The sequence below is a fragment of the Musa acuminata genome, chromosome BXJ2-1 (assembly GCF_036884655.1).
Source record: "Musa acuminata AAA Group cultivar baxijiao chromosome BXJ2-1, Cavendish_Baxijiao_AAA, whole genome shotgun sequence".
Lineage (NCBI taxonomy): Eukaryota > Viridiplantae > Streptophyta > Magnoliopsida > Zingiberales > Musaceae > Musa > Musa acuminata.
Genome location: NC_088338.1, coordinates 6,694,511 through 6,718,147, shown reverse-complemented (window position 1 = coordinate 6,718,147; position 23,637 = coordinate 6,694,511). Strand labels below are relative to the sequence as shown.

The window sequence follows — 23,637 nt, the reverse complement described above, 5'->3', positions numbered from 1 at the left end:
GCAAGAACAAAAGTCCAAGACAAGCTGTTTGAGGCTATCTCTCCCCTACCGCCCACATGGATAAAATGCCAAAATGGAAATGTTGAAGCGATTATAGGTTGTCCCTTCCAGGCCAAGTATAAAGGTTAATTTCCGATACTATGTTAGGGGGCTCTCTTCCGAAGAAAAATACACACCAAGTATAAAGATCTCATTAATTAACTTGAGCGTCATAGGAATCAGATCGGAAAACCTTTTCCAACTTCGATCTTAGTGCAGATAATGCCTTCATAGCTCGATACTTTCATCTTAGAACCTCCTCAGATACTTTTGCACTCTCTAATTTGAATCATATCGGGTTGACTCAAACGGTACTTTTACCTAATAATATGTGATGAATTTATACGATCAGGGTACGTGGTTGCTAAATAACTACCTATTTGCTATTTATTATGCGTTGTACGTCCTATATACTCATCTATTCTGCTTCGACCATCATTAATTCGACTCATTACATATGCAGCCTCTTAATTTATCTTCTTCTTTTCCTAATCGTCTGATTAAATTGATATATACGCCATCGTATTATTTAATCCAGCTAATAGAATGCATTCGATGACAGACACCGGGAGCAGCTCATTTCAAAATAGTGACTCAGCTGCCTAATGATACCTCAGCCAAGTAAGTGCTCCTAAATCTTTGGTTTTACATTATTATCATTCCAACACAGTTGTTGCTAATGGGAAATCCCAGAAAGAAAAAGGCGGTGAGAAGAGGACAAGGAAAAGAGAGCCCCAATCACATCCCAAAGGAAGAAGAACGATAGGAAAAGATAAGACTTGAGGAATAAGCAAACCCAAAAGCATCAAAGCCCTTTCTCGCCGCAACCTTTCCCCCCCCCTTGTTGAAATGAGACGTAGGTAGAGCTGACATCCACCGTCCGATCGGGGCTGATAACGGTCCAGATGATTCCGTGGATCCATCGGCTCGATTAATAAAAGAGAATACAAATCTCAAACTGACGTAAATCCGATAATTGTATAAAGACCGGCGTTGTTGCTTGTAGCGATTCGTCTTATTTCTCTCCATTCCTTCTTCTTTCTACGTTTCTTTGTAGTTCTTTTTCTCGTCGCTGATCGTTTCCCCTCTTAAACCCTAGGGCGAGATCTCTCTCGATCTCACTCTCTAGTCTCTTTCTTGGTAGGGTTTCGATGAACTAATCGATCGCCATGGCGGAGATGTCGAGCTTGCTTGAGATCTTCCAGGAGGGGGGAGCCGGCCCCAAGGATCTCGCCCACAGGCTCCGGTCCGAGTTGGCCAAGCCAGGTCTCGAGAGATTCCTCGCCGTCCTCGATGCCGGAATCGCCGACTCCGGAGGCGGTCGCTTGGGGTTCCAGAGTTGGACGCCCGATCAGATCGCGGCCGTCCTTGCTGTCGCCAGGCTGATCGTCCCGGCTCTGCTCGGCACGTCAGGTCCGCCGTTGTTCTTCTTGTTCATTCACCCTTCCTCTCTCTGCTTTGTTGCTTCTGTTCTGTGTGATCTATTTTTCCATTGGTTTGGAAATCATCGTTCGCTTGGGGGTTTCCTTGTACAGTTGAGCAGGTGAGATCGGTAGCGTCGGCGATCGTGGCGAGGTCATTGGAGCTGGGCATCAGTTATTTGGAGAGATCGCAGTATGATGGCGATGATCTAAGCTTGGAGGTGCTTTTTAAGTCATACTGCTCCATTCATTTAGCGTCTGGACATTTGGCAAGACTAGACGTGTTTGGATTTGGCCTCTCTTTGAGCTTTGGGTTTGATTTCTTTTGTTGTTGTTGTTTTTTTCCTCGTGCCTGTCTTTTTGATGTGTTTGATTTCATGTCTCAAGTTACTCTATGCTTTTGAGCTGCTGATATGGGGTGCTAGCGGCTTGCATCCGTGTATAAAACTATACTATACATATTTACACATTCACATAGGTGTATGTAGGGTTAGAGTTATATTGCTCCTAGTGGAGCAAATAGCTTATTTTGCTCATATATATATATATATATATATATATATATATATATATATATATATATATATATACACGGGCTAGTTTAATGTGGAGATCAAGGCCCGCTCATAGCTGGTGAAGGCTCCAGGTCAGTCAGCAAAGTAGGATACTCAACCTTTGGTACCAAGTTGTTTCTCACCTCAGCCTCAGCCTCAGCCTCCCAGTGGCCGTAGTTTGGGCCCCTAGTGGATGTGTGGTTGTTTTTAACTCGTATAAGTTATAACACAATTGGGTCCAAATGACACCAAGAAATAGGATCTTGAATATCGACCCTTACAGGTCCCTGGTCTCCTCTCCAATGGATGGAGTATGATGGTTCTCGGTACATAGATGGATACAACAATAAAACAGTGATTTGAGTGTCAATGTGCCATTACAAGTTATTGCATATCAATAATTGGTTGGATCGGTACAGTACGGTTATTACTTGGATCCATGGGCAAGGCATTGAACCTTTAAATATTTGTACCATCTGCGGCATGACCTCTTGCATGATCAGAGTGTCACAGCTTGCGTTAGGAGTATCCTACATTTTCTTTTTTCATTGCATGTGTGTTTTTTAAGCTCACTTTCCATTGGGAGTGTACTGTCTTTACTTTTGTGTGTGTGTGTTTTTCTTTCTTCTTTTTGAGGAGGACCAATACTAGTTTGGGAACTTGGAGAGAGAATCATGGCCGGTCGCTCTCCATATGGTGACCTCACTCTGTAGATGAGTTTTTGGCTGCCTATGGAAAGAGACATCCCTGCTCAAGCTCAGTTATATGAGTCAAAGAACCTCATATTAGTCGACTGTTCATATATTTCTCTTTGCATTGGTTTGATTACTTTTGACTATCTTTGCATTGGTTTGACTATCTTAGAGTTAGTCAAGGATGTTAAATAGAGTAGGATATGTGGTTGTCAGCCTCATCCTCCTCAAGATCTTCTAAGTTGACCTAATATTTCTCAAGAAAGAAGCTAGCAAAGAAATTATGTTATGACCGTGAACTTTACGTGGCTAAAGGGCTTTAGGAAACTCAAAATTTCCTGTAAATAAGACTTATGATTGCAAGTGAATAATGTATCTTTTTTAGTTTGTTGTACAGTCTTTCGCATTTGATTCAGTACATAGCAATTGCTTTGTTCTGTAACATAAATATCCATACCTTGCTAATAAGAGACAATTTTTGTTGTAGATATCTGTAGAGTAGTGACATGTCAGGCTCTTATTGATTTAAGATAAGGAATACTTAATGGTGATTCGCCATTTCAGTGAGCTTGTTGGAATACTCTCCTTCATTAATGGTAGTTACCTACCTATTTTTAGTTAATTTGTCATTTTTTTTTAATATGGAATGAAAGGAACAATAATAAGAAGGTAGTTGGAAAAAAAAGAAGAAGAGAACAATCTTTGAGAAAGAGAAAGACCAATGGATCCCTAGCTTAGTTGAAGAGCTAAACGGGAATGAACTGGTCTATGACTTCTTTGAGCCTATCACCTGTTCTAATTGTTGCATGGGCTTGGTCATTTATTATGAACAATTTGGTGGCTGGCTTTTGACTCATAAATGAGCGGAAGTGATTTGTCCGATGAATCCAATGTTACTCACATGTTATGTGACATGTTATACACGTAAGTCTTGTAGTCAAAGAAGCATATGTTATGTGGACCATGATCTCAGTTTAGTATTTTGCATGTCCTGCGCAATGCATGATGTGAAATTTAAGACGAAATTGTTTGATGGGAATTATGGTGCCTATAAAACTAAGAGACAACAGGCCTAAGCCTCATCCTCTGTCATCCTCCGTCATCCTCCTCTCCTCCTCCCCTCTTTCTTACCTCTTCACCTGACTGGTACATGGCATACCACATGTACTGGTTCCTTCATAGGTGTCAGACTAAGACTTAGAACTTGTTTTGTAATACAATTTTATACAAGCACATTATTACTGCCAGGGTCTAAGCCCAGATAAAAATGTTGGCTCATCACTTCGCTTGACTGACATGGCTGGACAGAGCACCCTGCTGCGGCATGTAGTATTAGGCACTTGACAATAATTGAAACTTACGGGAAAGATTAACTAAGAATTTAAATGCTTATGTGTTTGATCTCCAACCTGCAACAGCATAATGTTAAAATCGTAGTTATCTTATTTTAGTTGCTATAGAAGTCTGGACTCTGTTGCTGTATGATGTTGGACTTCCCGTATTTTAACTTGTCTGGTTATATGGTAACCTTCACAATAATTATGTATAAATCTTATTCTAGTAAATCTGTGTTGTTGCCCAGATACTTGATTCTGCCTTTTTTCACTTTGTAGGATGGCTTTGCCTTGTTGTTGGAGTTAATGTTGGGTGGCAGAATTTCTACAGAATATGATATTCAATATCATGGTCTATTAAGCACTTATCTTGAGCAGATATCAGTTATCCCATTCAGACCATGTACTGTGGACTATGACATCCAGCCTATATGCCATCAGCAAGGTATCGACTCTACCATGTGCAACTTGCCATCACATTTATTTATTTGTCTGTTGTCCATTGTTCTGTTCTGACATCTGAGTGGAGTTTATTTTTTTGTATAAGATTTTGATTGCTTGAAGGACAGACGTCTAGTGGAGAATATCCTGGTAACTTTATCTTCGGAGTCTGTCCAACTAGAATCTGTTGCTACTCAGTTTACTGTATCAGTAGACCCACAAACTTCAAACAGGAATATATCTGTAGCATTGCACTCAGCTGTCATTGGCTCGAAATGTTTGCCTCGCCTCCTTATGCTATGTAAAAGGCTGCTAGATCCACCACTTTCCTTGTGCGAACAGAAGAACGATATGAATTTTACCTTGAGACTGTCTTTTAGTCGACGAATATTGAAGTTTCTTCGGGATCTTGTCAAGGAGGTTCCTTATGGTGCATGTGATGTTGATTTGTTGCATTCTGTCACAAGATATGCTGACAAACTACCAACCTTGTTCAAATTAAAGTTTGAATTTCTCAATGGCAATTTGGGTTATAAAGAGAGCAAATATGGGGGCCTTCTGTTGGAAATGTTTGAAGAGTTTCTTCAGTTTGGTAAAATTGTCTTCTATGACAGTAGCATCTTTCGCAATATCCAAGCATGTATGATTGCTTCCATGATGGGCATTTTGGGCTCTGAAGTCTGGAGGTATGATAGATCAAGCTCTTCTCCAAGCCCACCACTAGTTTACTCTCCACAAGTTGTTCTTTGTCTGTTGAAATTCCTCAATGATGCTAAGAGCTGGGCATCTCCAACTCATGACTTGAAGATAAATTTGGATGTAGGTTTCACTGACCATTCATGTGAATCTGAGGCTAGTGGTCCTTCATGCCATGTTCGTGATGAGAAGATTCTTTTGCTCAGAAGGCATACGTTTGAGGAACTTTTGAACATAATATTTCCACAGTCAGAAAAATGGATGGATAACTTAGTGCATCTCATGTCTTTCCTCCATTCTGAAGGCGTAAAATCAACTCTCATTGAAAAATCATGTTTGAGTTCCACAAAGCCAGTTGTTGCTTCAGATTTGGAAATTGTAACTACTCATGAAGAAGAAGCCATCTTTGGGAACCTCTTCTCTGAACCTACCAAGCCTGTTGGTTCAGCAGATGGTCATGATCAACCAACAGCTGCAGTTACCAGTACAGTCAATTCTGATCTGTCTTTACAAGCAGTATCTGAGTTGTTGAGCTTTATGAAAGTGTGTATTTTTTCTCCAGAATGGTGTTGCTCAGTGTTTGAGGATGCCTGCAGAAAGGTTGATAAAAATCATATAGATCAGCTACTTTCACTACTAGATTGCTACTCATATTTGTCTGATGGAAGGAATGAAAACTCGCCCGTGTTGGGTTCTCATTTGAATGTACCATATGTAAGTGGAATATGCTTTGAACTTCTGCAAAATCTTGTGGTTTGTCATGCTTTATCAGGTCCTCTTAAGGAACACCTAGTTGACCAAGTTCTGAAGGTTGAAGATGGTAACTATGTCTATGGTCAACATAGCCTTACTCTGTTAGCTCATGCTCTTATTCTGCGGGAGGATTTGGATCATGGTCATATAATAAAGAAGATCTACGAGGGATATGTTAATTTCATTTTACAGAAGGCAAGGGATGTCTGCTGCAAATGCCCCGAGTCCAGTGATATCCTTGGGAGTTTACCATCTGCTTTCCACTTGGAAATTGTATTGATGGCTTTCCATCTGTCAAATGATTCTGAAAAAGCTTCTCTGGCAAGTTTTCTTTTTAGTTCACTCAGAAAAGTAGATTCACCTCCATCGGGTTGCAGTGTAAAGCATTTATCTTGGTGGGGTTTAATAGTTTCAAGGCTCCTTTTAATATTGTGCCACATAATATTGTATCCATCTACTTGCCCGTCGTGGTTGCTATTCAGGTTGAGATCTAGGATGAGGGAAATCCCATCAAAGGCATGCCATTCCAATTCACCAAGTAACCACCTCTCAACTTGGGCATCAACTACTGTGGAGAGTCTGCTTGGTAATTCCATTAATGGGGTTCCAACAGTCAGCTCGTTGCTGCCTCAGCTGATTGATGTTGCCGACCTTCCTTCTGCATACTATGGAGATGAGACCACCCAACAGCTGTTAGGCTTGAACTGGACTGAGTTGATTTCTAAATTTTCATGGATTCTTAATTTTTGGAGTGGTAAGAAGGTGGAATCAGTAGACCACTTGATACTTGAACGGTATATCTTTTCACTCTGCTGGGGTGCAGTTTCAACAAAATTACTGGGTCCAAGTAATACATGGCTTCAAGGGCACAATTGGAAGGATCTTAATATATTAGATGTTAAGTCCTTCTTGAACTTTGGTCTCATTTTGGTGAATGAAAGTGCTGATATTTGGAAGGATGTTGATTTTTCGGAGATCATCTGTGATATTCTTGATCAGATATGCTCTGAGCAGTTACTAGATGTTTCATCATTGCAAAATTGGGATTTTCTCAGGAAAGGTGCATGGATTTCTCTTGTGCTTTCTCTTCTTAATGCTGGTCTTATGAGTTATTCCATGGGAAATGTAGCTTGTAGAGATGATCGTCTATCAATTCATCACTCTGGATCAAGTGGATTATCTTATATTGGGGAAAGCATAATTCTTAAAATTTTTCAAGGCAGCAAAGCTGCATGGCTTATAAATGCACTGACATCTATTCTAAAGATGTACTTGCAAATTCTTGATAGAGCTATCATATGCACCCTTGATCACAATCGTTTTTTTGAAGATGTGTTCTCTCCACTTTTATTAGCTAAACACTCTTGTTTTGAGAAATCCAAGCATGATATTCTTTTGGAGAAGAGTGGTTGCAGTCTTTCGCACTTGGAATCTATATATGGACTCTTGGCAAAACTGGATGAAATTGCAGAGGAAGTAGACACTGGAAGCATAAAGGGTAATATTATGAGGTGCTTACTGCATGGTTTTCCATCAAATTCAGATTATTCTGATGGTGCTATTCTTTCTTGTGTTCTTACTATAAAAGAGATCATATGCTTTTTGGATGAGTATCTCAAAGTCAAAGATACAGGAGGAAGAGTTCAAATAGGTTCTGAGATTATTTGTCAGCTTCTGGAGACAATAATGGCCGTAAAATCTGATAGAATATTCCAGTGCATCCACGAAAAATGTGATTCTATTTGTGATAGTCTAATTGGTCAGAAGGAATTTCTAGGCTATCAAGATTTATTTGTTCTGAAGCAGTTGGAAGGTTTTCTGGCAAGCATTAATTCCAGAGAGGTGTTGGGCAGTGGACTGCAAGAAATGCTCATTGACATTTTTGTTGATTTTATTGATGGTATCAGAAGAGACAACTCCAAGAAACAACTCTTTGACTTTTACTTGGGCTCTGATGAAGATGTCCCTGTAAAAGCTAAGGATCTCTTCAATCAGCAGCATAGCAATTTGTTGGTTCTCATCAATTCATTGGATAACTGTCACACTGAGACAGTTAATTTGAAGGTTTTGAACCTATTTATTGATCTTTTGTCTTGTGGGCTTTGCTCTAGTCTCAAACAGCAAATCCGGAAGAAATTGATTGACATGGACTTGTTAAACCTGTCACATTGGTTAGAGAAAAGGCTCCTAGGAATGTTGACAGAATCTACTGCTGGTTGTATGATTGCAAAAGGAAGTTCCTCTATACTCAGAGAGTCAACTATGAACTTTCTTATACGTCTTGTATCTCAGCCATGTGAAATATTGGCTAGGGAACTTTATGGTCGACTTGTTGAAGCTCTTCTTATCCCACTTGATAAAGCATTTATGTTTTTTGATGTTCAGATTGCTAAAGCTTACTTCAACTTTGTAATTCAGCTTTCGAATGCTGAACCCTCCTTAATGAATCAACTCTTTGAGAAGACCATCATGTTAATGGAGAAATTGGTGGGTGAAGAGGGCTTACTTCATGGATTAAAGTTCCTCTTTGGCTTCATCAATGCTCTATTGGGGGACTCTGGATCCGACAAAAGTAACACAGATAAGCTTTCATCAAAACGGTGCTCGAGCAGTACTCTTGGTCCTGGATCTGTAGCTTCAAAGACAGTGAATTCAAGAAAAAATTCAGAGAATTTGGTTCTTCCTACCAATCAAGAAAATAGTACTGCATCAATTGACTGTGATGCAACTTCGGCAGATGAAGATGATGATGACGGCACATCAGATGGTGAATTTGGCAGTATAGACAAGGATGAGGAAGAGGACAATAATAGTGAAAGAGCTTTGGCCTCCAAAGTATGCACATTCACTTCCAGTGGTAGTAACTTCATGGAACAACATTGGTACTTTTGTTATACTTGTGATCTAACTGTTTCCAAGGGCTGTTGTTCGATATGTGCGAAGGTGTGTCACCGTGGCCATCGTGTTGTCTATTCTCGATCGAGTCGGTTTTTCTGTGATTGTGGTGCAGGCGGTGTCAGGGGAAGCAGTTGCCAGTGTTTGAAGCCTCGGAAATTCACTGGAGACAACAATGTACCACCTCATAGTGTTAGTAATCTCCAGGCATTGTTGCCTTATCCTGCAGATGGTGATCAGGGAGCAGATAGTGATTCTGATTTGGATGATGATGTTTTTGTGGATACTGATAATTCCTTTATGTTGTCAGTTTCCAAAAATGTGCTAGATGAATTACCTGTACTACTTGGTAGACTTGATGTAGAAGGTAGGCTTCTTGAATTATGCGATAAACTTCTTCCTACTGTAACCAGCCGGAGAGAATTAAACCTTTCAAAAGATAAGAAGGTAATTCTTGGTGATAGTAAGGTGCTGTCTTATAATATTGATCTTTTTCATCTGAAGAAGGCTTACAAAAGTGGGTCTCTAGAGCTTAAGACAAAGGCAGATTATCCAAACTCCAGGGAGCTCAAAGCACATCTAGCTTCTGGTTCCCTTACGAAATCACTATTTAGTGTCAGCACCCGAGGTAGGCTTGCTGCTGGAGAAGGAGATAGAGTGGTCATATATGATGTTGGACAACTAATTGGACAGCCTACAGTTGCACCTGTAATTGCAGACAAGACAAATCTGAAGTCACTATCTAAGAACATAGTTCGTTTTGAAATAGTTCATTTGATTTTCAATCCTATAGCTGATACTTATCTGGCTGTAGCTGGATTTGAGGACTGCCAAGTGCTTACTGTAAATCCTCGTGGTGAGGTTACTGATCGGCTTGCCATAGAACTTGCTTTACAAGGTGCTTATATTCGTCGAGTGGATTGGGTTCCTGGTTCTCAGGTTCAGCTAATGGTAGTCACAAACATGTTTGTGAAGATATATGACCTATCACAAGATAACATAAGTCCCAAGCACTACTTCACACTTTCTAATGATGTGATTGTGGATGCTACACTTGTCCCAGCCTCCATGGGTAAAGCATTTCTGCTTGTTTTGTCAGAAGCTGGCCACTTATTTAGACTAGAAGTGTCGATGGAGGGTGATGTTGGGGCAAAAATGTTGACAGACATTATAAGGGTTCAGGACAAGGAAATTCAGGTAAAAGGTCTCTCATTGCATTTCTCTTCGACTTACAGATTGCTATTCTTGTCCTACCAAGATGGCACTACCTTGATGGGAAGATTGGACTCTAATGCAACTAGTCTAACTGAGTTATCACATGTTTTTGAAAATGATCAAGAGAGTAAAGTTAGGCCCGCTGGGCTGCATCACTGGAAAGAATTATTTGCTGGTAGTGGACTTTTTGTTTGTCTGTCAAGTCATAAATCAAATGGTGCATTAGCAGTATCTTTGGGTCCCAATGAAATGTTTGCACAGAACATGAAATATGGTGCTGGCTTATCTTTGCCTTTGGTCGGTGTTGCTGCCTATAAGCCTTTGTCAAAAGATAAAACTCATTGTCTTGTTTTACAAGATGATGGCAGCCTTCAGATTTACTCTCATGTGCCCACAGGAGTTGATACAGTAGCCAACATGAGTTCAGAACAAACAAAAAAGCTGGGATCCAGCATCCTTAACAACAAAGCTTATGCTGGTGTGAACCCAGATTTTCCTCTTGATTTTTTTGAGAAGACTATGTGCATCACAGGAGATGTGAAATTTAACAGTGATGCTATAAAAAATGGTGATTCTGAAGGTATTAGGCAAAGACTGGCATCAGATGATGGATTTTTGGAGAGCCCGAGTTCTGCAGGATTTAAGGTATGATGATTCTAAATTTAATAATTAGGGCTATCATTGCTTATTATTGGTCAAAACACATGGTGTGATTGAACTTTTTGTTTTTGTTAGTTGTGACATCTACCTCCAGGATCATGTCCTATGCATACCCAGCAAAGAGTACTCTCAGTTTTTTTATTAGGTCACAAATACATGCTTACTTTTGGTATCATTGATAAGGTGGCATTGGATGTTTCTTAGGCTTATTATTATTTTCTAGTACTGCACATTCTCACAATGTCAATTAATAATTTGTCAGAAGTAATTTTTCTTCCATGCAACACTGAATTTGTTTTGCTTCCTTTTGTCCTTGATTAGTGCTTAAAGTTTCTGCCTTATATATATGTCTTTTACAGGTGACTGTATCAAATTCAAATCCTGATATTGTTATGGTAGGCTGTCGTGTACAAGTTGGTAATACATCAGCAAGTCATATTCCTTCTGAGGTAACAATTTTCCAAAGAATAATTAAGCTTGATGAGGGCATGCGGTCCTGGTACGACATTCCTTTCACAGTTGCTGAATCCCTTCTCGCTGATGAAGAGTTCACAATCACTGTTGGTAGAACTTTTGATGGTACAACCATGCCTAGAATAGATTCTTTGGAAGTTTATGGTCGAGCTAAGGATGAATTTGGTTGGAAAGAAAAAATGGATGCTGTGCTGGATTTGGAAGTGCATGATGTTGGTGGTGCTTCTGGTGCTTCAGGGGCTGGGAAAAAACGGCGGACATCACAATCCTCTCCTATTCAGGAACAAGTTTTGGCTGATGCTATCAAACTTCTGTCAAAAATTTATTCTTTTTTCAGGTCACAGAAATCTACTGAGACTGAGGATGCAGATGTTGAGCTTAGTACGCTTAAATGCAGGATTTTACTGGAAACCATATTTCAGAGTGACCGAGAACCATTGTTACAGTCTGCAGCATGCTGTATTCTTCAGGCTGTGTTTCCGAAGAAGGAAATTTACTATCAGGTAACTGCCATATTCTTAAATATGTATGTTTATCTCATTCTTTATTTCCTGGTCTAATATGATGATTTTCTCAGGTGAAAGACACTATGCGCCTCCTGGGAGCAGTGAGATCTTTCCCTACTCTTATATCAAGAATAGGTGTAGGAGGTCCTGCAGCTGCTTGGGTGATCAAAGAGTTTACTTCACAGATGCATGCAGTGTCAAAAATTTCACTACATCGAAGATCCAACATGGCTATATTCCTTGAGACTCATGGTACTTTCATAACATACTCTATTACTGGTAAATGCTTAAAGATGTAACGTTAAAGAATGCACTCTACATAATCTCCATTCTGAAATTTTATTGGCAAAAAAGTATAGGCATGCATGTGTTTGGAATATCTTTTTGAGAAACAATTGTAAATAGCTCTTGGTTCAGTTTGATAGAGAAGCATGTAGGAGTGTGCATATATGATATTTGTATTTATTGTGCTTACTAAACTGCAGTGTGTGTTCTGCAGTTCATATTCTGTTTCACTTGATAACATGTGGATGGTTAATTTGTAATGAATCTTTAATTGTTGTTACTCAAGTTCTCCAAGTTGATCTTGAACTAAAATACCACCATATATCAAGGAGCATAAAAATGGTTGTAGATGTATTTGGGCTCAAAATATGTCATCCATATTAATCCTGTGCCGTGAATCGATCTGACCCCAACAAGGTGATTTAAGTGTGTGGAGTTTTGTTAATTCATGTGCTTTACCATTGTTGTCTCCCACCCCAATGAATAAATAATAGGTCTGTGGGCATAGCATTTGGTTGTCATAAGTTGCAATTTTATTGTGGATGTTATTATTGATGTTGTTTATATAGGTTCAGAGGTGGTTGATGGATTGATTCAAGTTCTGTGGGCAATTCTGGACTTGGAACGGCCAGAAACACATACAATAAACAGCATCATAATTCCTTCAGTGGAACTTATATACAGCTATGCTGAATGCCTGGCTTTGCAAGGAAATCAAACTCACTCTGTTGCACCTGCTGTTGGATTACTCAAGAAACTTCTTTTTGCACCTTATGAGGCTGTCCAGACATCGAGCAGGTTCTGTTTGAATATAGGTTGATTGATATTTTAGTTGATTGCTTGGAGTAATTATGAATTGTTGACTAATTCTATTGTTTATTTGCTGATTCAGTTTGGCTATATCATCTCGGTTGCTTCAAGTTCCTTTTCCAAAGCAGACAATGTTAGCTTCTGATGATCCTGCAGAAAATCCTGTTACAACAAAGGTCTCTTCAGATGTGAATACGGCGAGTGGGAATGCCCAAGTTATGATTGAAGACGATTCTACTATATCATCGGTACAATATTGTTGTGATGGTTGTTCAACTGTTCCTATACTTAGGCGCAGATGGCATTGCAACGTTTGCCCAGATTTTGATTTGTGTGAAGCATGCTATGAAGTTCTAGATGCAGATCAGCTCCCTCCACCACATTCTCGAGACCACCCAATGTCAGCTATACCCATTGATATTGACTCTATTGCCGGTGATGGTAATGAAATTCATTTCTCAATGGATGAGTTGAGTGATGCAAGCTTGACACCGGTTGCAACTGAGAAAAGCATGCAGAACCCATCTTCATCGATTCATGTATTGGACACCAATGAGAGTGGAGACTTTGCTGGCTCTTTGTCTGACCACACAATAGTTTCTATTTCTGCGACGCAGCGTGCTTTGAACTCTCTGCTACTTCGTCACTTGATTGCAGAGCTCAAGGGTTGGATGGAGACAACATCTGGTTTTCGTGCTATTCCTGTTATGCAGCTTTTTTATAGACTATCATCTGCAGTAGGTGGGCCTTTTATGGATAGTTCTAAACCTGAAAACTTAGACTTGGAAAATTTTGTGAAATGGTTACTTGACGAGATTAACCTCAACAAACCATTTGCAGCTAAAACACGTTCTTCTTTTGGTGAGGTTGCCATCCTTGTCTTCATGTTCTTTACTCTGATGCTTCGGAATTGGCACCAGCCTGGGAGTGACAGTTCTCAGTCGAAACCAAGTGGTAATGCAGATTTACAAGATAAAGGTTTTGTCCCGATGCCATTATCATCTTCTACTGCTTCATCCTCGAATGATGATACAGAGAGGAGTGAATTTACCATGCAACTTATTCGAGCTTGTTCATTTCTTCGACAACAGTCTTTTTTGAATTATTTGATGGACATACTGCAGCAGCTTGTTAACATATTCAAGTCATCGTCATTAAATATTGAAAGTGGTCTATCAGCTGGTTCTGGTTGTGGTTCTCTTTTGACTATCCGGAGAGAGCTACCTGCTGGAAATTTCACACCTTTCTTTTCAGATTCTTATGCTAAATCCCACTGCACTGATATGTTCATGGACTACCACAAGTTGTTGCTTGAGAACACTTTTAGGCTGGTGTATAGTTTAGTACGTCCAGAAAAGCAAGAGAAGTCGGCAGAAAAGGAGAAAACATACAAGACAAATGCTGGCAAGGACTTGAAGCTGGATGGGTTTCAGGATGTCCTCTGCAGCTATATCAGTAATCCACATACAACATTTGTCCGAAGATATGCTAGAAGGCTATTACTTCATTTATGTGGCAGCAAAACTCAATATTATAACATAAGAGATTCATGGCAGTTCTCAAATGAAGTGAAGAGGTTGCATAAACTAATTAATAAATCTGAAGGTTTTGAAAATCCAGTTCCATATGAGAGAAATGTTAAGCTTGTCAAGTGCTTGTCTGCTATGTCTGAAGTGGCTGCAGCAAGACCCAAGAATTGGCAGAAGTACTGTTCAAAACACTTGGAACTTCTTCCCTTTCTGTTGAATCGAGTATTTAACTTTGGTGAAGAATCTGTTATCCAAACTCTTAAGCTTTTGAACTTGGCCTTTTACACTGGAAAGGATATGGGCCATGGTTTACAGAGAACAGGGGCAGATGCATCAGCTTCATCTACTCGATTGCAATCTTCAGATTCAAAAAAGAAGAGAAAAGGTGAGGATACAGCTGAAAATGGTTCTGAAAAGACTTGTCTAGACATGGAACAAGCTGTTGAAATCTTCAGTACCAAGGATGGTCAGCTTCTGAGGAAATTTATTGATTCCTTCCTACTGGAATGGAATTCATCAAGTGTTCGTCATGAAGCTAAGAATGTGCTATATGGACTTTGGCATCATGGTAAACAATCATTTCAGGAGGGATTGCTAACCGCCCTTTTAGAGAAATTAAAACAATTGCCTTTATATGGCCAGAACATTTTGGAGTACACTGAACTAATGGCATGGCTGCTGGGAAAAATGCCTGATAGCAGCATCAAGCAGTATGAGACCGAACTTGTGAATCGATGCTTGACATCTGATGTCATAAGTTGCATATTTGAGACTCTTCAATCTCAAAATGAGCTTTTGGCAAACCATCCAAATTCTCGGATCTATAGCACTCTAAGTAACTTGGTAGAATTTGATGGTTACTATCTCGAAAGTGAGCCATGTGTAACCTGTAGCTGTCCAGAGGTCCCATACAGCAGGATGAAGCTTGAAAGCTTGAAATCTGAGTCAAAGTTTACTGACAACCGCATAATAGTGAAATGCACTGGAAGCTATACGATTCAGTCAGTTACAATGAATGTTCATGATTCTCGTAAGTCGAAGTCGGTTAAAATTCTGAACTTGTACTACAACAACAGACCTGTATCTGATCTGTCAGAACTGAAGAATAATTGGTCTCTGTGGAAGCGTGCAAAAAGCTGCCATCTTGCTTTTAACCAAACAGAATTAAAAGTTGAATTTCCCATTCCAATTACTGCTTGCAATTTCATGATCGAGTTGGATTCCTTTTATGAAAATCTGCAAGCTTCTTCCCTTGAGTCATTGCAGTGCCCCAGGTGTAGCCGGGCCGTAACTGATAAGCATGGAATCTGTAGCAATTGCCATGAAAATGCATATCAGTGCAGACAATGCCGGAATATTAATTATGAAAATTTAGATTCTTTTCTTTGCAATGAGTGTGGATACAGTAAATATGGCCGTTTTGAGTTCAATTTCATGGCAAAGCCTAGTTTTTCATTTGACAACATGGAAAACGATGAGGATATGAGAAAAGGATTGGCAGCTATTGAGTCAGAATCGGAGAATGCCCATAGGCGATACCAGCAGCTTTTGGGGTTCAAGAAGCCTCTGCTTAAACTGGTATCGAGCATAGGTGAAAATGAACTTGATTCACAGCAGAAGGATAGTGTCCAACAAATGATGGTGTCTTTGCCTGGACCATCATGTAAAGTAAATCGGAAAATTGCCCTTCTAGGTGTTTTGTATGGTGAGAAATGCAAAGCAGCTTTTGATTCTGTCAGTAAAAGCGTCCAGACTTTGCAGGGACTTCGACGGGTAGTGATGACATATCTACAACAGAAGAATTCTGATGATGCCATGGATTCATCAAGATTTGCAGCTCCAAGATCACCCAATAATTGTTATGGCTGTGCAATTACATTTGTTACTCAGTGTCTGGAGTTATTGCAAGTACTGTCAAAGAATGCAAAATGCAAAAAGCAACTTGTTGCTGCTGGCATCTTATCAGAGTTGTTCGAAAACAACATTCATCAGGGCCCTAAAACAGCTCGTGTTCAGGCTAGGACTGTTCTTTGTGCTTTGTCTGAAGGTGATGCAGATGCAGTCTCTGAGTTGAACACTTTGATAAAGAACAAAGTGATTTATTGTTTGGAACACCACCGTTCCATTGATGTTGCACTGGCCACACGTGAAGAACTACTGCTTCTTTCTGAGACCTGTGCTCTTGTAGATGAGTTCTGGGAAGCAAGACTTCGTGTTGCTTTCCAGCTTTTATTCTCTTCCATCAAATTGGGTGCAAAACATCCAGCCATTTCAGAGCACATAATCCTTCCTTGCTTGAGGATAATTTCGCAGGCATGTACTCCACCCAGATCTGATGCTGCAGATAAAGAACAAGGGACAGGAAAATCTAGTATTTTGCAATCAAAGAATGACCATAGTGCAAAGCCATCTGCATCTCCAAACAGCCTTCCTACTGCTAGTAAACCAACGGAATTCATGGAAAAACATTGGGATGGTGGCCGAAAGGGTCAGGATATACCATTGTTGAGCTACTCAGAGTGGGAAAGGGGTGCATCATATCTTGATTTTGTCAGGAGACAGTACAAGGTATCACAGACATTCAAAAGTACCGCACAGAGAATTCGCCAGGATCCACAGAAAAATGATTATCTGGCTCTAAAATATGCTCTTAAATGGAAACGCCGTGCTTGTAGAGGAGCAACTAGAAGTGACATCTCTTCATTTGCTCTGGGATCTTGGGTCTCAGAGTTGATTCTAAGTGCTTGTTCACAGTCTATAAGGTCTGAAGTGTGCACCCTTGTTAGTTTACTGTGCCCTCAAAATTCCTCTAGAAGTTTCCAGTTATTAAATCTACTCATGTCATTGCTTCCGGCTACTCTCTCTGTTGGTGAAAGTGCTGCAGAATATTTTGAACTCTTCTTTAAGATGATTGATTCTGAGGCTGCACGCCTATACTTAACCGTGAAGGGATGCCTGACTACCGAATGCAGATTAATAACTCGGGAAGTCCATAATATTGAGTCTCAGGAAAGGAGCTTAAGCATTGATGTATCACAGGGATTCATACTTCATAAGCTTGTTGAGCTTCTTGCCAAGTTTCTTGAGGTACCAAATATTCGAGTAAGGTATGTATGATTCTTACTTTTAGTCTTAATTGTTTGTTACCAATTTGTTTTCGATTTATAGATGATCTTATTGTTGATGGCAGATTTATGCAAGATGAGTTGGTATCTGAAATGCTGGAAGCTCTTTTTGTCATACGAGGTCTGATAGTGCAAAAGACAAAACTAATTAGTGACTGTAATCGCCTCCTGAGAGAGCTTCTAGATGGTCTTCTGCTAGAGAGCACTGAAAACAAATGGAAGTTCATACGCGCTTGTATATCAGGTCTACAGAATCATGGAAGGGAACGGAAGTGTCGGACTTTGCTGGTATCACACTATCTATATGTTCTCTTATATACTCTATAGAAATAGCAGAGGCTATTTCTATTGCTTGGGTAGTAAATGAGCAGCCTTACCATGGTGCCGATAATTACCCTGTAAAAGTATAATAAAACCTTGAAGACCAAATTTTATCTGAATAATAAACCCTTTAAAAGAATAGTTCTATTATGAAGTTCAAAATGCAATCTATCCAGCAATTTATAAAGCAAGATTTTCTTATTAGTTAACTTTATTATGCAGTTTATATTGGAGCAACTCTGCAATATGATATGTCCATCAAAGCCAGAGCCTGTGTATCTTCTGATTCTCAACAAAGCTCACACTCAAGAAGAGTTCATCAGGGGGTCTATGACAAAGAATCCTTATTCCAGTACTGAGATTGGTCCACTCATGCGAGATGTCAAAAATAAAATCTGTCACCAGCTGGACTTATTAAGTTTATTAGAAGATGATTATGGCATGGAACTACTGGTTGCTGGCAATATAATTTCTCTTGATTTAAGCATCTCTCAAGTGTATGAGCAGGTGTGGAAAAAATATTACAACCAAACGCAGAATTCATTGTCAAGTACAGTTGCACCATCTTCTGCTGGATTAACATCAACAAGAGATTGTCCTCCAATGACAGTGACATACAGGCTGCAGGTTGGTTATAATACTTTTGTTGTGACTACTATAAGTATGTTGCTTTAGCTCTTTTACATCAGTCTGGCTATTGATATATAGATGTGTTCATATGTATTGCAAAATTTGATCATTATTAAAATATTTCTTGTTTTCCAGGGACTAGATGGTGAAGCTACTGAACCAATGATCAAAGAACTGGAAGAGGAAAGGGAAGAATCACAAGATCCTGAAGTTGAGTTTGCGATAGCAGGAGCTGTCCGGGAATGCGGAGGTCTTGAGATTATTCTAAGCATGATCCAGGTAGCTGTTGTTTAAATAGTATGACTGGTAACCTTAAACAGGAAAAAAAAGACTATGCAAGGTCTACAACTGGATGGATACATTGATCTTGTTGTTGCTTTAGATAAACTCACTGGGGGGAATCTAACATCCATTTCGTGTACACCAGTGAGAAGCAAAGTGCTTTGAAGCCATTAGTATTTTGTTGGATTGGTTCATTATATTCTCTACTATATTAGCCCCTAGTAGTTTTTGTTGGTTTAGTAGTTATATTGGCAATAGTCCATGTTGATTGTGATACATGTTCATTTGTTTCTGTATATCACCTCAGATCATTATTGCCGCCTTATATTTTTGAATTTTTTCTGCAGCGATTGCGTGACGATGAGTTGAAATCAAATCAAGAAGAGTTAGGCTTGACACTCAACCTTCTCATGTATTGCTGCAAGATAAGAGAGAATCGACGAGCCTTGTTACAATTAGGGGCTCTAGGTTTGCTGCTCGAGACAGCAAGGCGTGCCTTCTCTGTTGATGCCTTTGAACCAGCTGAAGGCATCCTTCTGATTGTAGAGAGCTTGACAATGGAAGCTAATGAGAGTGACATTGGCATTAACCAAAGTGTATTTACTGTTACTAATGAAAAGAGTGGTGCTGGTGAGCAAGCCAAGAAAATCATTCTCATGTTTCTGGAAAGATTATGCCATCCTTTGGGCACCAAAAAATCAACCAAGCAGCAGCGGAATGATGAAATGGTGGCAAGGATCTTGCCATACTTGACCTATGGGGAACCAGCTGCTATGGAAGCTCTAATCCAACATTTTGACCCTTACTTGCAAAACTGGAGTGATTTCGATCATTTGCAAAAACAATACCAGGATAATCCTAAGGATGAGAGTTTGGCTCATCAAGCAGCTAAGCAAAGATCTGCCTTAGAAAACTTTGTGCGGGTGTCGGAGTCACTTAAGACGAGTTCCTGTGGCGAGAGGATAAAGGACATTATACTTGACAAGGGAATTATTGGCCTTGCTGTTAAGCACCTAAGAGAAAGCTTTGCAGTTGCCGGCCAGGCTGGGTTCAGGTCAAGTGCAGAATGGGCATCTGGTTTGAAATTGCCATCAATTCCGTTGATCTTGTCTATGCTGAGGGGCCTGTCAAAGGGCCATTTGGCTACACAGAGTTGCATTGATGAGGAAGGAATTCTACCACTATTGCATGCTTTGGAAGGCGTTCCTGGTGAAAATGAAATTGGTGCAAGAGCTGAGAATTTGTTGGACACACTGGCTGACAAAGAGAATCATGGTGATGGCTTCTTAGGGGAAAAGATACACAAGTTGAGACATGCTACTAGGGATGAAATGCGTCGCCGAGCTCTGAGGAAAAGAGAACAGTTACTTAAGGTTAAATCATTCTTTTTCCATCCATTTTGTTTAATACTGTTCAGCTGTTGCTTTCCCAGATCTTTAGTTCAAATGAGCTACTTCAAATTAACACAATGTGACTAATCCGCTTTTTCTGCTATCTTAATTTGTTCTAGGCGCTGGGAATGCATCAAGAATTTGCGATGGATGGGGCTGAACGTATTGTTGTTTCCCAGCCGGTGATTGAAGGTTTAGAAGATGTGGAAGAAGAGGATGGGCTGGCTTGCATGGTATGTCGGGAGGGCTATACACTGAGGCCTAACGATATGCTGGGTGTCTATTCTTACAGCAAGAGGGTGAACCTGGGTGCAACAAGTTCAGCCAGTGCACGTGGGGACTATGTATATACGACTGTCAGTCATTTTAATGTCATCCATTTTCAGTGCCATCAGGAGGCGAAACGTGCTGATGCTGCGCTTAAAAATCCCAAAAAAGAATGGGAAGGTGCTACATTGAGAAACAATGAGACCTTATGTAATTGCATCTTCCCTCTCAGGGGACCATCCGTACCTCTTGCACAGTATGTCCGTTGTGTCGATCAGTACTGGGACAACCTCAATGCCCTTGGACGAGCAGATGGTAGTCGGCTACGGCTGCTTACGTACGACATTGTTCTGGTACGAAAAATTTCTTATTTTCAGATTTAATGTGCAGTGTCTATTCTAGAATGTGGTCATCAGAGGTGCAAATGTTAACCACTTAAAATTTCCTTTGGTTGAAACACCGCTGATGCTTAGATTGATTATGGACAAAATGATTTATTCTTTGGAAAAACTATCCTGATCTTCAAACCATAGATTTACATTTCACCCAGACCAGTAGGCACCGGGCAGTATATACCAGTCTGACATCTTCGTGGGTTGCAAACTGCCTATTTCGGACAGTTCGGTCCAGTCTTTTTTAGAAACAAACAATTATTTTTTTCTTTTTTTCTTTTTCCCTTTTAAGCACCCTATGGCCTAGGGCTTGCAACTCATGAGCATTCCTCTCTGTGGCTGATCGCATCCATGTTGCATCTTCTCTTCCTTTTACTTCCTTCTTCCTCTTCCGTTTTACTCTCCTCTCTCAGTATGGTGGCAGAGTGGTACCAGACCATATTCTGGCCTACCGTGTGTCAGATAGGCCAGATCACGGGTCCGGTCATAGACCAGAACTGGTCTGGGACACCAAATTGAAAACCTTACTTCAAATGGTCCACAAATCGAAGGAAAAAGGAAACAACAGGAATAAGTTTGGGAAGTCTTAAAGACCCTGGATTTGGAACTTGATTTCTTCCAGATTGGTTATAGTAGGGAGATCTTGGTAATTATCCTTGCAATGATGCCATGGTGCTTACTTTAAGTGCTACCTCTTGACAAGCTTTTCAGTCAGCATACAAGTGGCATTGAAGTTAGAAAACCTGATTGCAGGTACTGCTGTTCAATTGTTATAGTTTCGATAATACAATGGGAAGTGTTGTTTCAAAATTTACGTTATGAATATTTCCTTGATATAGCCCAACCCATGCGGTTAAATTATTTCTCTGGGAATTGTGCTTCTCTAGTTTTTGCTAATGCTGCAAATTTGACATATTGATCGTCATTTGATTTGTATAAAATCTGTTGTCCCTTTCTGATTGTGTTACTACATTTTTCAGATGTTGGCTCGATTTGCAACTGGTGCCGCATTCAACAAAGACTGCAAAGGTGGAGGCAAGGAAAGCAACTCGCGCTTTCTTCCATTTATGATCCAGATGGCCTCCTACCTAGTAGACCAAGGAAGCCCCAATCAACAGAGACAAGCAATGGCTAAATCAGTTGCTGCATATCTATCTAATGCCTCCTCTACCTCGGATCTTTCCAGAGCTTCACCCCCTCTTTCTGGATCTCGCTCTTCTTCTGGACCCTCGGATGAGACAGTCCAGTTCATGATGGTTAACTCCCTGCTGTCTGAGTCATACGAGGATTGGTTGCAGCATCGTCGTGCTTTCTTACAGAGGGGAATGTACTATGCCTATATGCAGCACAAACATGGCCGTTCCACTCTTAGGTTCTCTGATTCAGCTTCCAGGGTTAAAAGATCTGATGAAGGTTCCTCGATGGATTTGAACGATAGTAAGAAACTATTCTCAATTGTCCAGCCAATGCTTATATATACCGGCTTGATCGAGCAGCTGCAGCAGTTCTTTAAACTCAGTAAGCGAAGCACAGCTATCTCCAGTGAGCCAGCGGAAGGCGACAGCACAACCACGGGTGGTCTGGAAAGGTGGGAGATTATCATGAATGAGAGAATGGTGAACATGAAGGAAATGTTGAGATTCTCCGAGGACCTGCTCTCCTGGCTTGAGGACATGACGACAGCCACCGATTTACAGGAAGCTTTTGATGTGATGGGGGCACTCAGAGATGCCCTCTCGGGAGGAGTCTCTCTATGCGAGGATTTTGTTCATGCGGCAATACTTTCTGGTAAGAGCTGAAAGGTTAGCCGGTTCTGGAGAACGAATGAATTCCAAAATTTGGTCTGTGAAATGTTGTGCTGTTTATTGTACACGATTGCACCCTTTTACAAGGTGCAGTGGTTAAAATTTTACATGTTCTCAGTATGTAACCTTATCCAGGGTAGTGTAACTGTAAATTTTTGGTACAAGTCTCTCGAATTGTCTGGAGGCTTAGAATGAAACCATGCATATAAAAGAAGGTTTTTTTTTAAAAAAAAAGGTTGAATTTTGTTAGGTGATTATTAGATGGGAGAATTCCGGGGGAGCTAGCAGCATCTGGGAGATCTCAGTGATCCTTCACTATTATCTTGAGGAGGCATTGGTTTTGGAGGAAGCAGCAGTGGGTTTGAAAGAGATGAAGAGCATGGTTGTAGAGAAAAGAAACATCTTTTACCAAAATAGTGGAGAAAATTATACGTATAAACAAGGCTTAGAGAGTGATTGCATACGAGGTTTTGAGAATTTATACATGTGAAATCATCATGTGCGTCTTTCCTTGTATAGATCAGTTGAAGCCACCACAAGCATGTCAAATAGATCAGTTGAAGCCACCACAAGCATGTCAAATAGATCAGTTGAAGCCACCACAAGCATGTCAAATAGATCAGTTGAAGCCACAAGCATGTCTGTCAAAGGAGCCAATCAAATGGCGTGTGATGCAGAGGATATTCTTGCACTGCAAAAACTGATCATTACATGTCCTTGTCGTGGGACCCATAGGGGAGCAACTCCCCTCCGGTCTACTCTCGGCTGTCAGAAAAACCTGTGTTACCTAACAGCCAGTGGTGGTTGGATGGTCCATCCATCACCCTTGAATTATTTGAGGTGCTCTGCCAAGATCCGTCCAACGTATCGGTTGGATTGCTCGTGAGAAGAACTGCTTCAACCTCGCATCAGCATATAACAGCTAATCGCGTGGTGGTAGCCTTGGTTGGGAGTCATAACAGAGCTTAAAGATACTTTCGAAGCGATAGGGTTTGGGTGTGGACCTCAGCCAACCACCAGCAGATCTTTGTCGGATCACAGTTGGTCCACCAGCCAACAAAGATCTTGGTAGAACATACATGGTTTTCTCTCGAGGGAATTGCTGCTGAACACGTTGAAG

General features: G+C 40.4%; 1 protein-coding gene across 1 annotated transcript; it reads left to right on the top strand.

The window, feature by feature from the left end:
* The first annotated feature begins 1,068 nt into the window (after positions 1–1,068).
* Positions 1,069–22,681, top strand: LOC135598669 (auxin transport protein BIG-like). The gene is made up of 14 exons (XM_065092832.1): positions 1,069–1,452; positions 1,575–1,681; positions 4,320–4,485; positions 4,588–10,685; positions 11,060–11,677; positions 11,752–11,932; positions 12,535–12,763; positions 12,858–17,411; positions 17,495–17,717; positions 17,973–18,377; positions 18,516–18,659; positions 19,010–20,035; positions 20,173–20,673; positions 21,693–22,681. The coding sequence occupies exons 1-14, from the start codon at positions 1,209–1,211 to the stop codon at positions 22,509–22,511; spliced, it is 15,315 nt and encodes a 5,104-aa protein (XP_064948904.1). The 5' UTR covers positions 1,069–1,208; the 3' UTR covers positions 22,512–22,681.
* Positions 22,682–23,637: the final 956 nt, after the last annotated feature.

Coding starts and splice junctions, on each gene's coding strand:
- LOC135598669 (XM_065092832.1), top strand. CDS start 1,209: ATGGCGGAGATGTCGAGCTTGCTTGAGATCTTCCAGGAGGGGGGAGCC. Junction 17,718..17,972: donor GGAAGTGTCGGACTTTGCTG/GTATCACACTAT, acceptor TTTATTATGCAG/TTTATATTGGAGCAACTCTG. Junction 20,674..21,692: donor TTACGTACGACATTGTTCTG/GTACGAAAAATT, acceptor TACATTTTTCAG/ATGTTGGCTCGATTTGCAAC.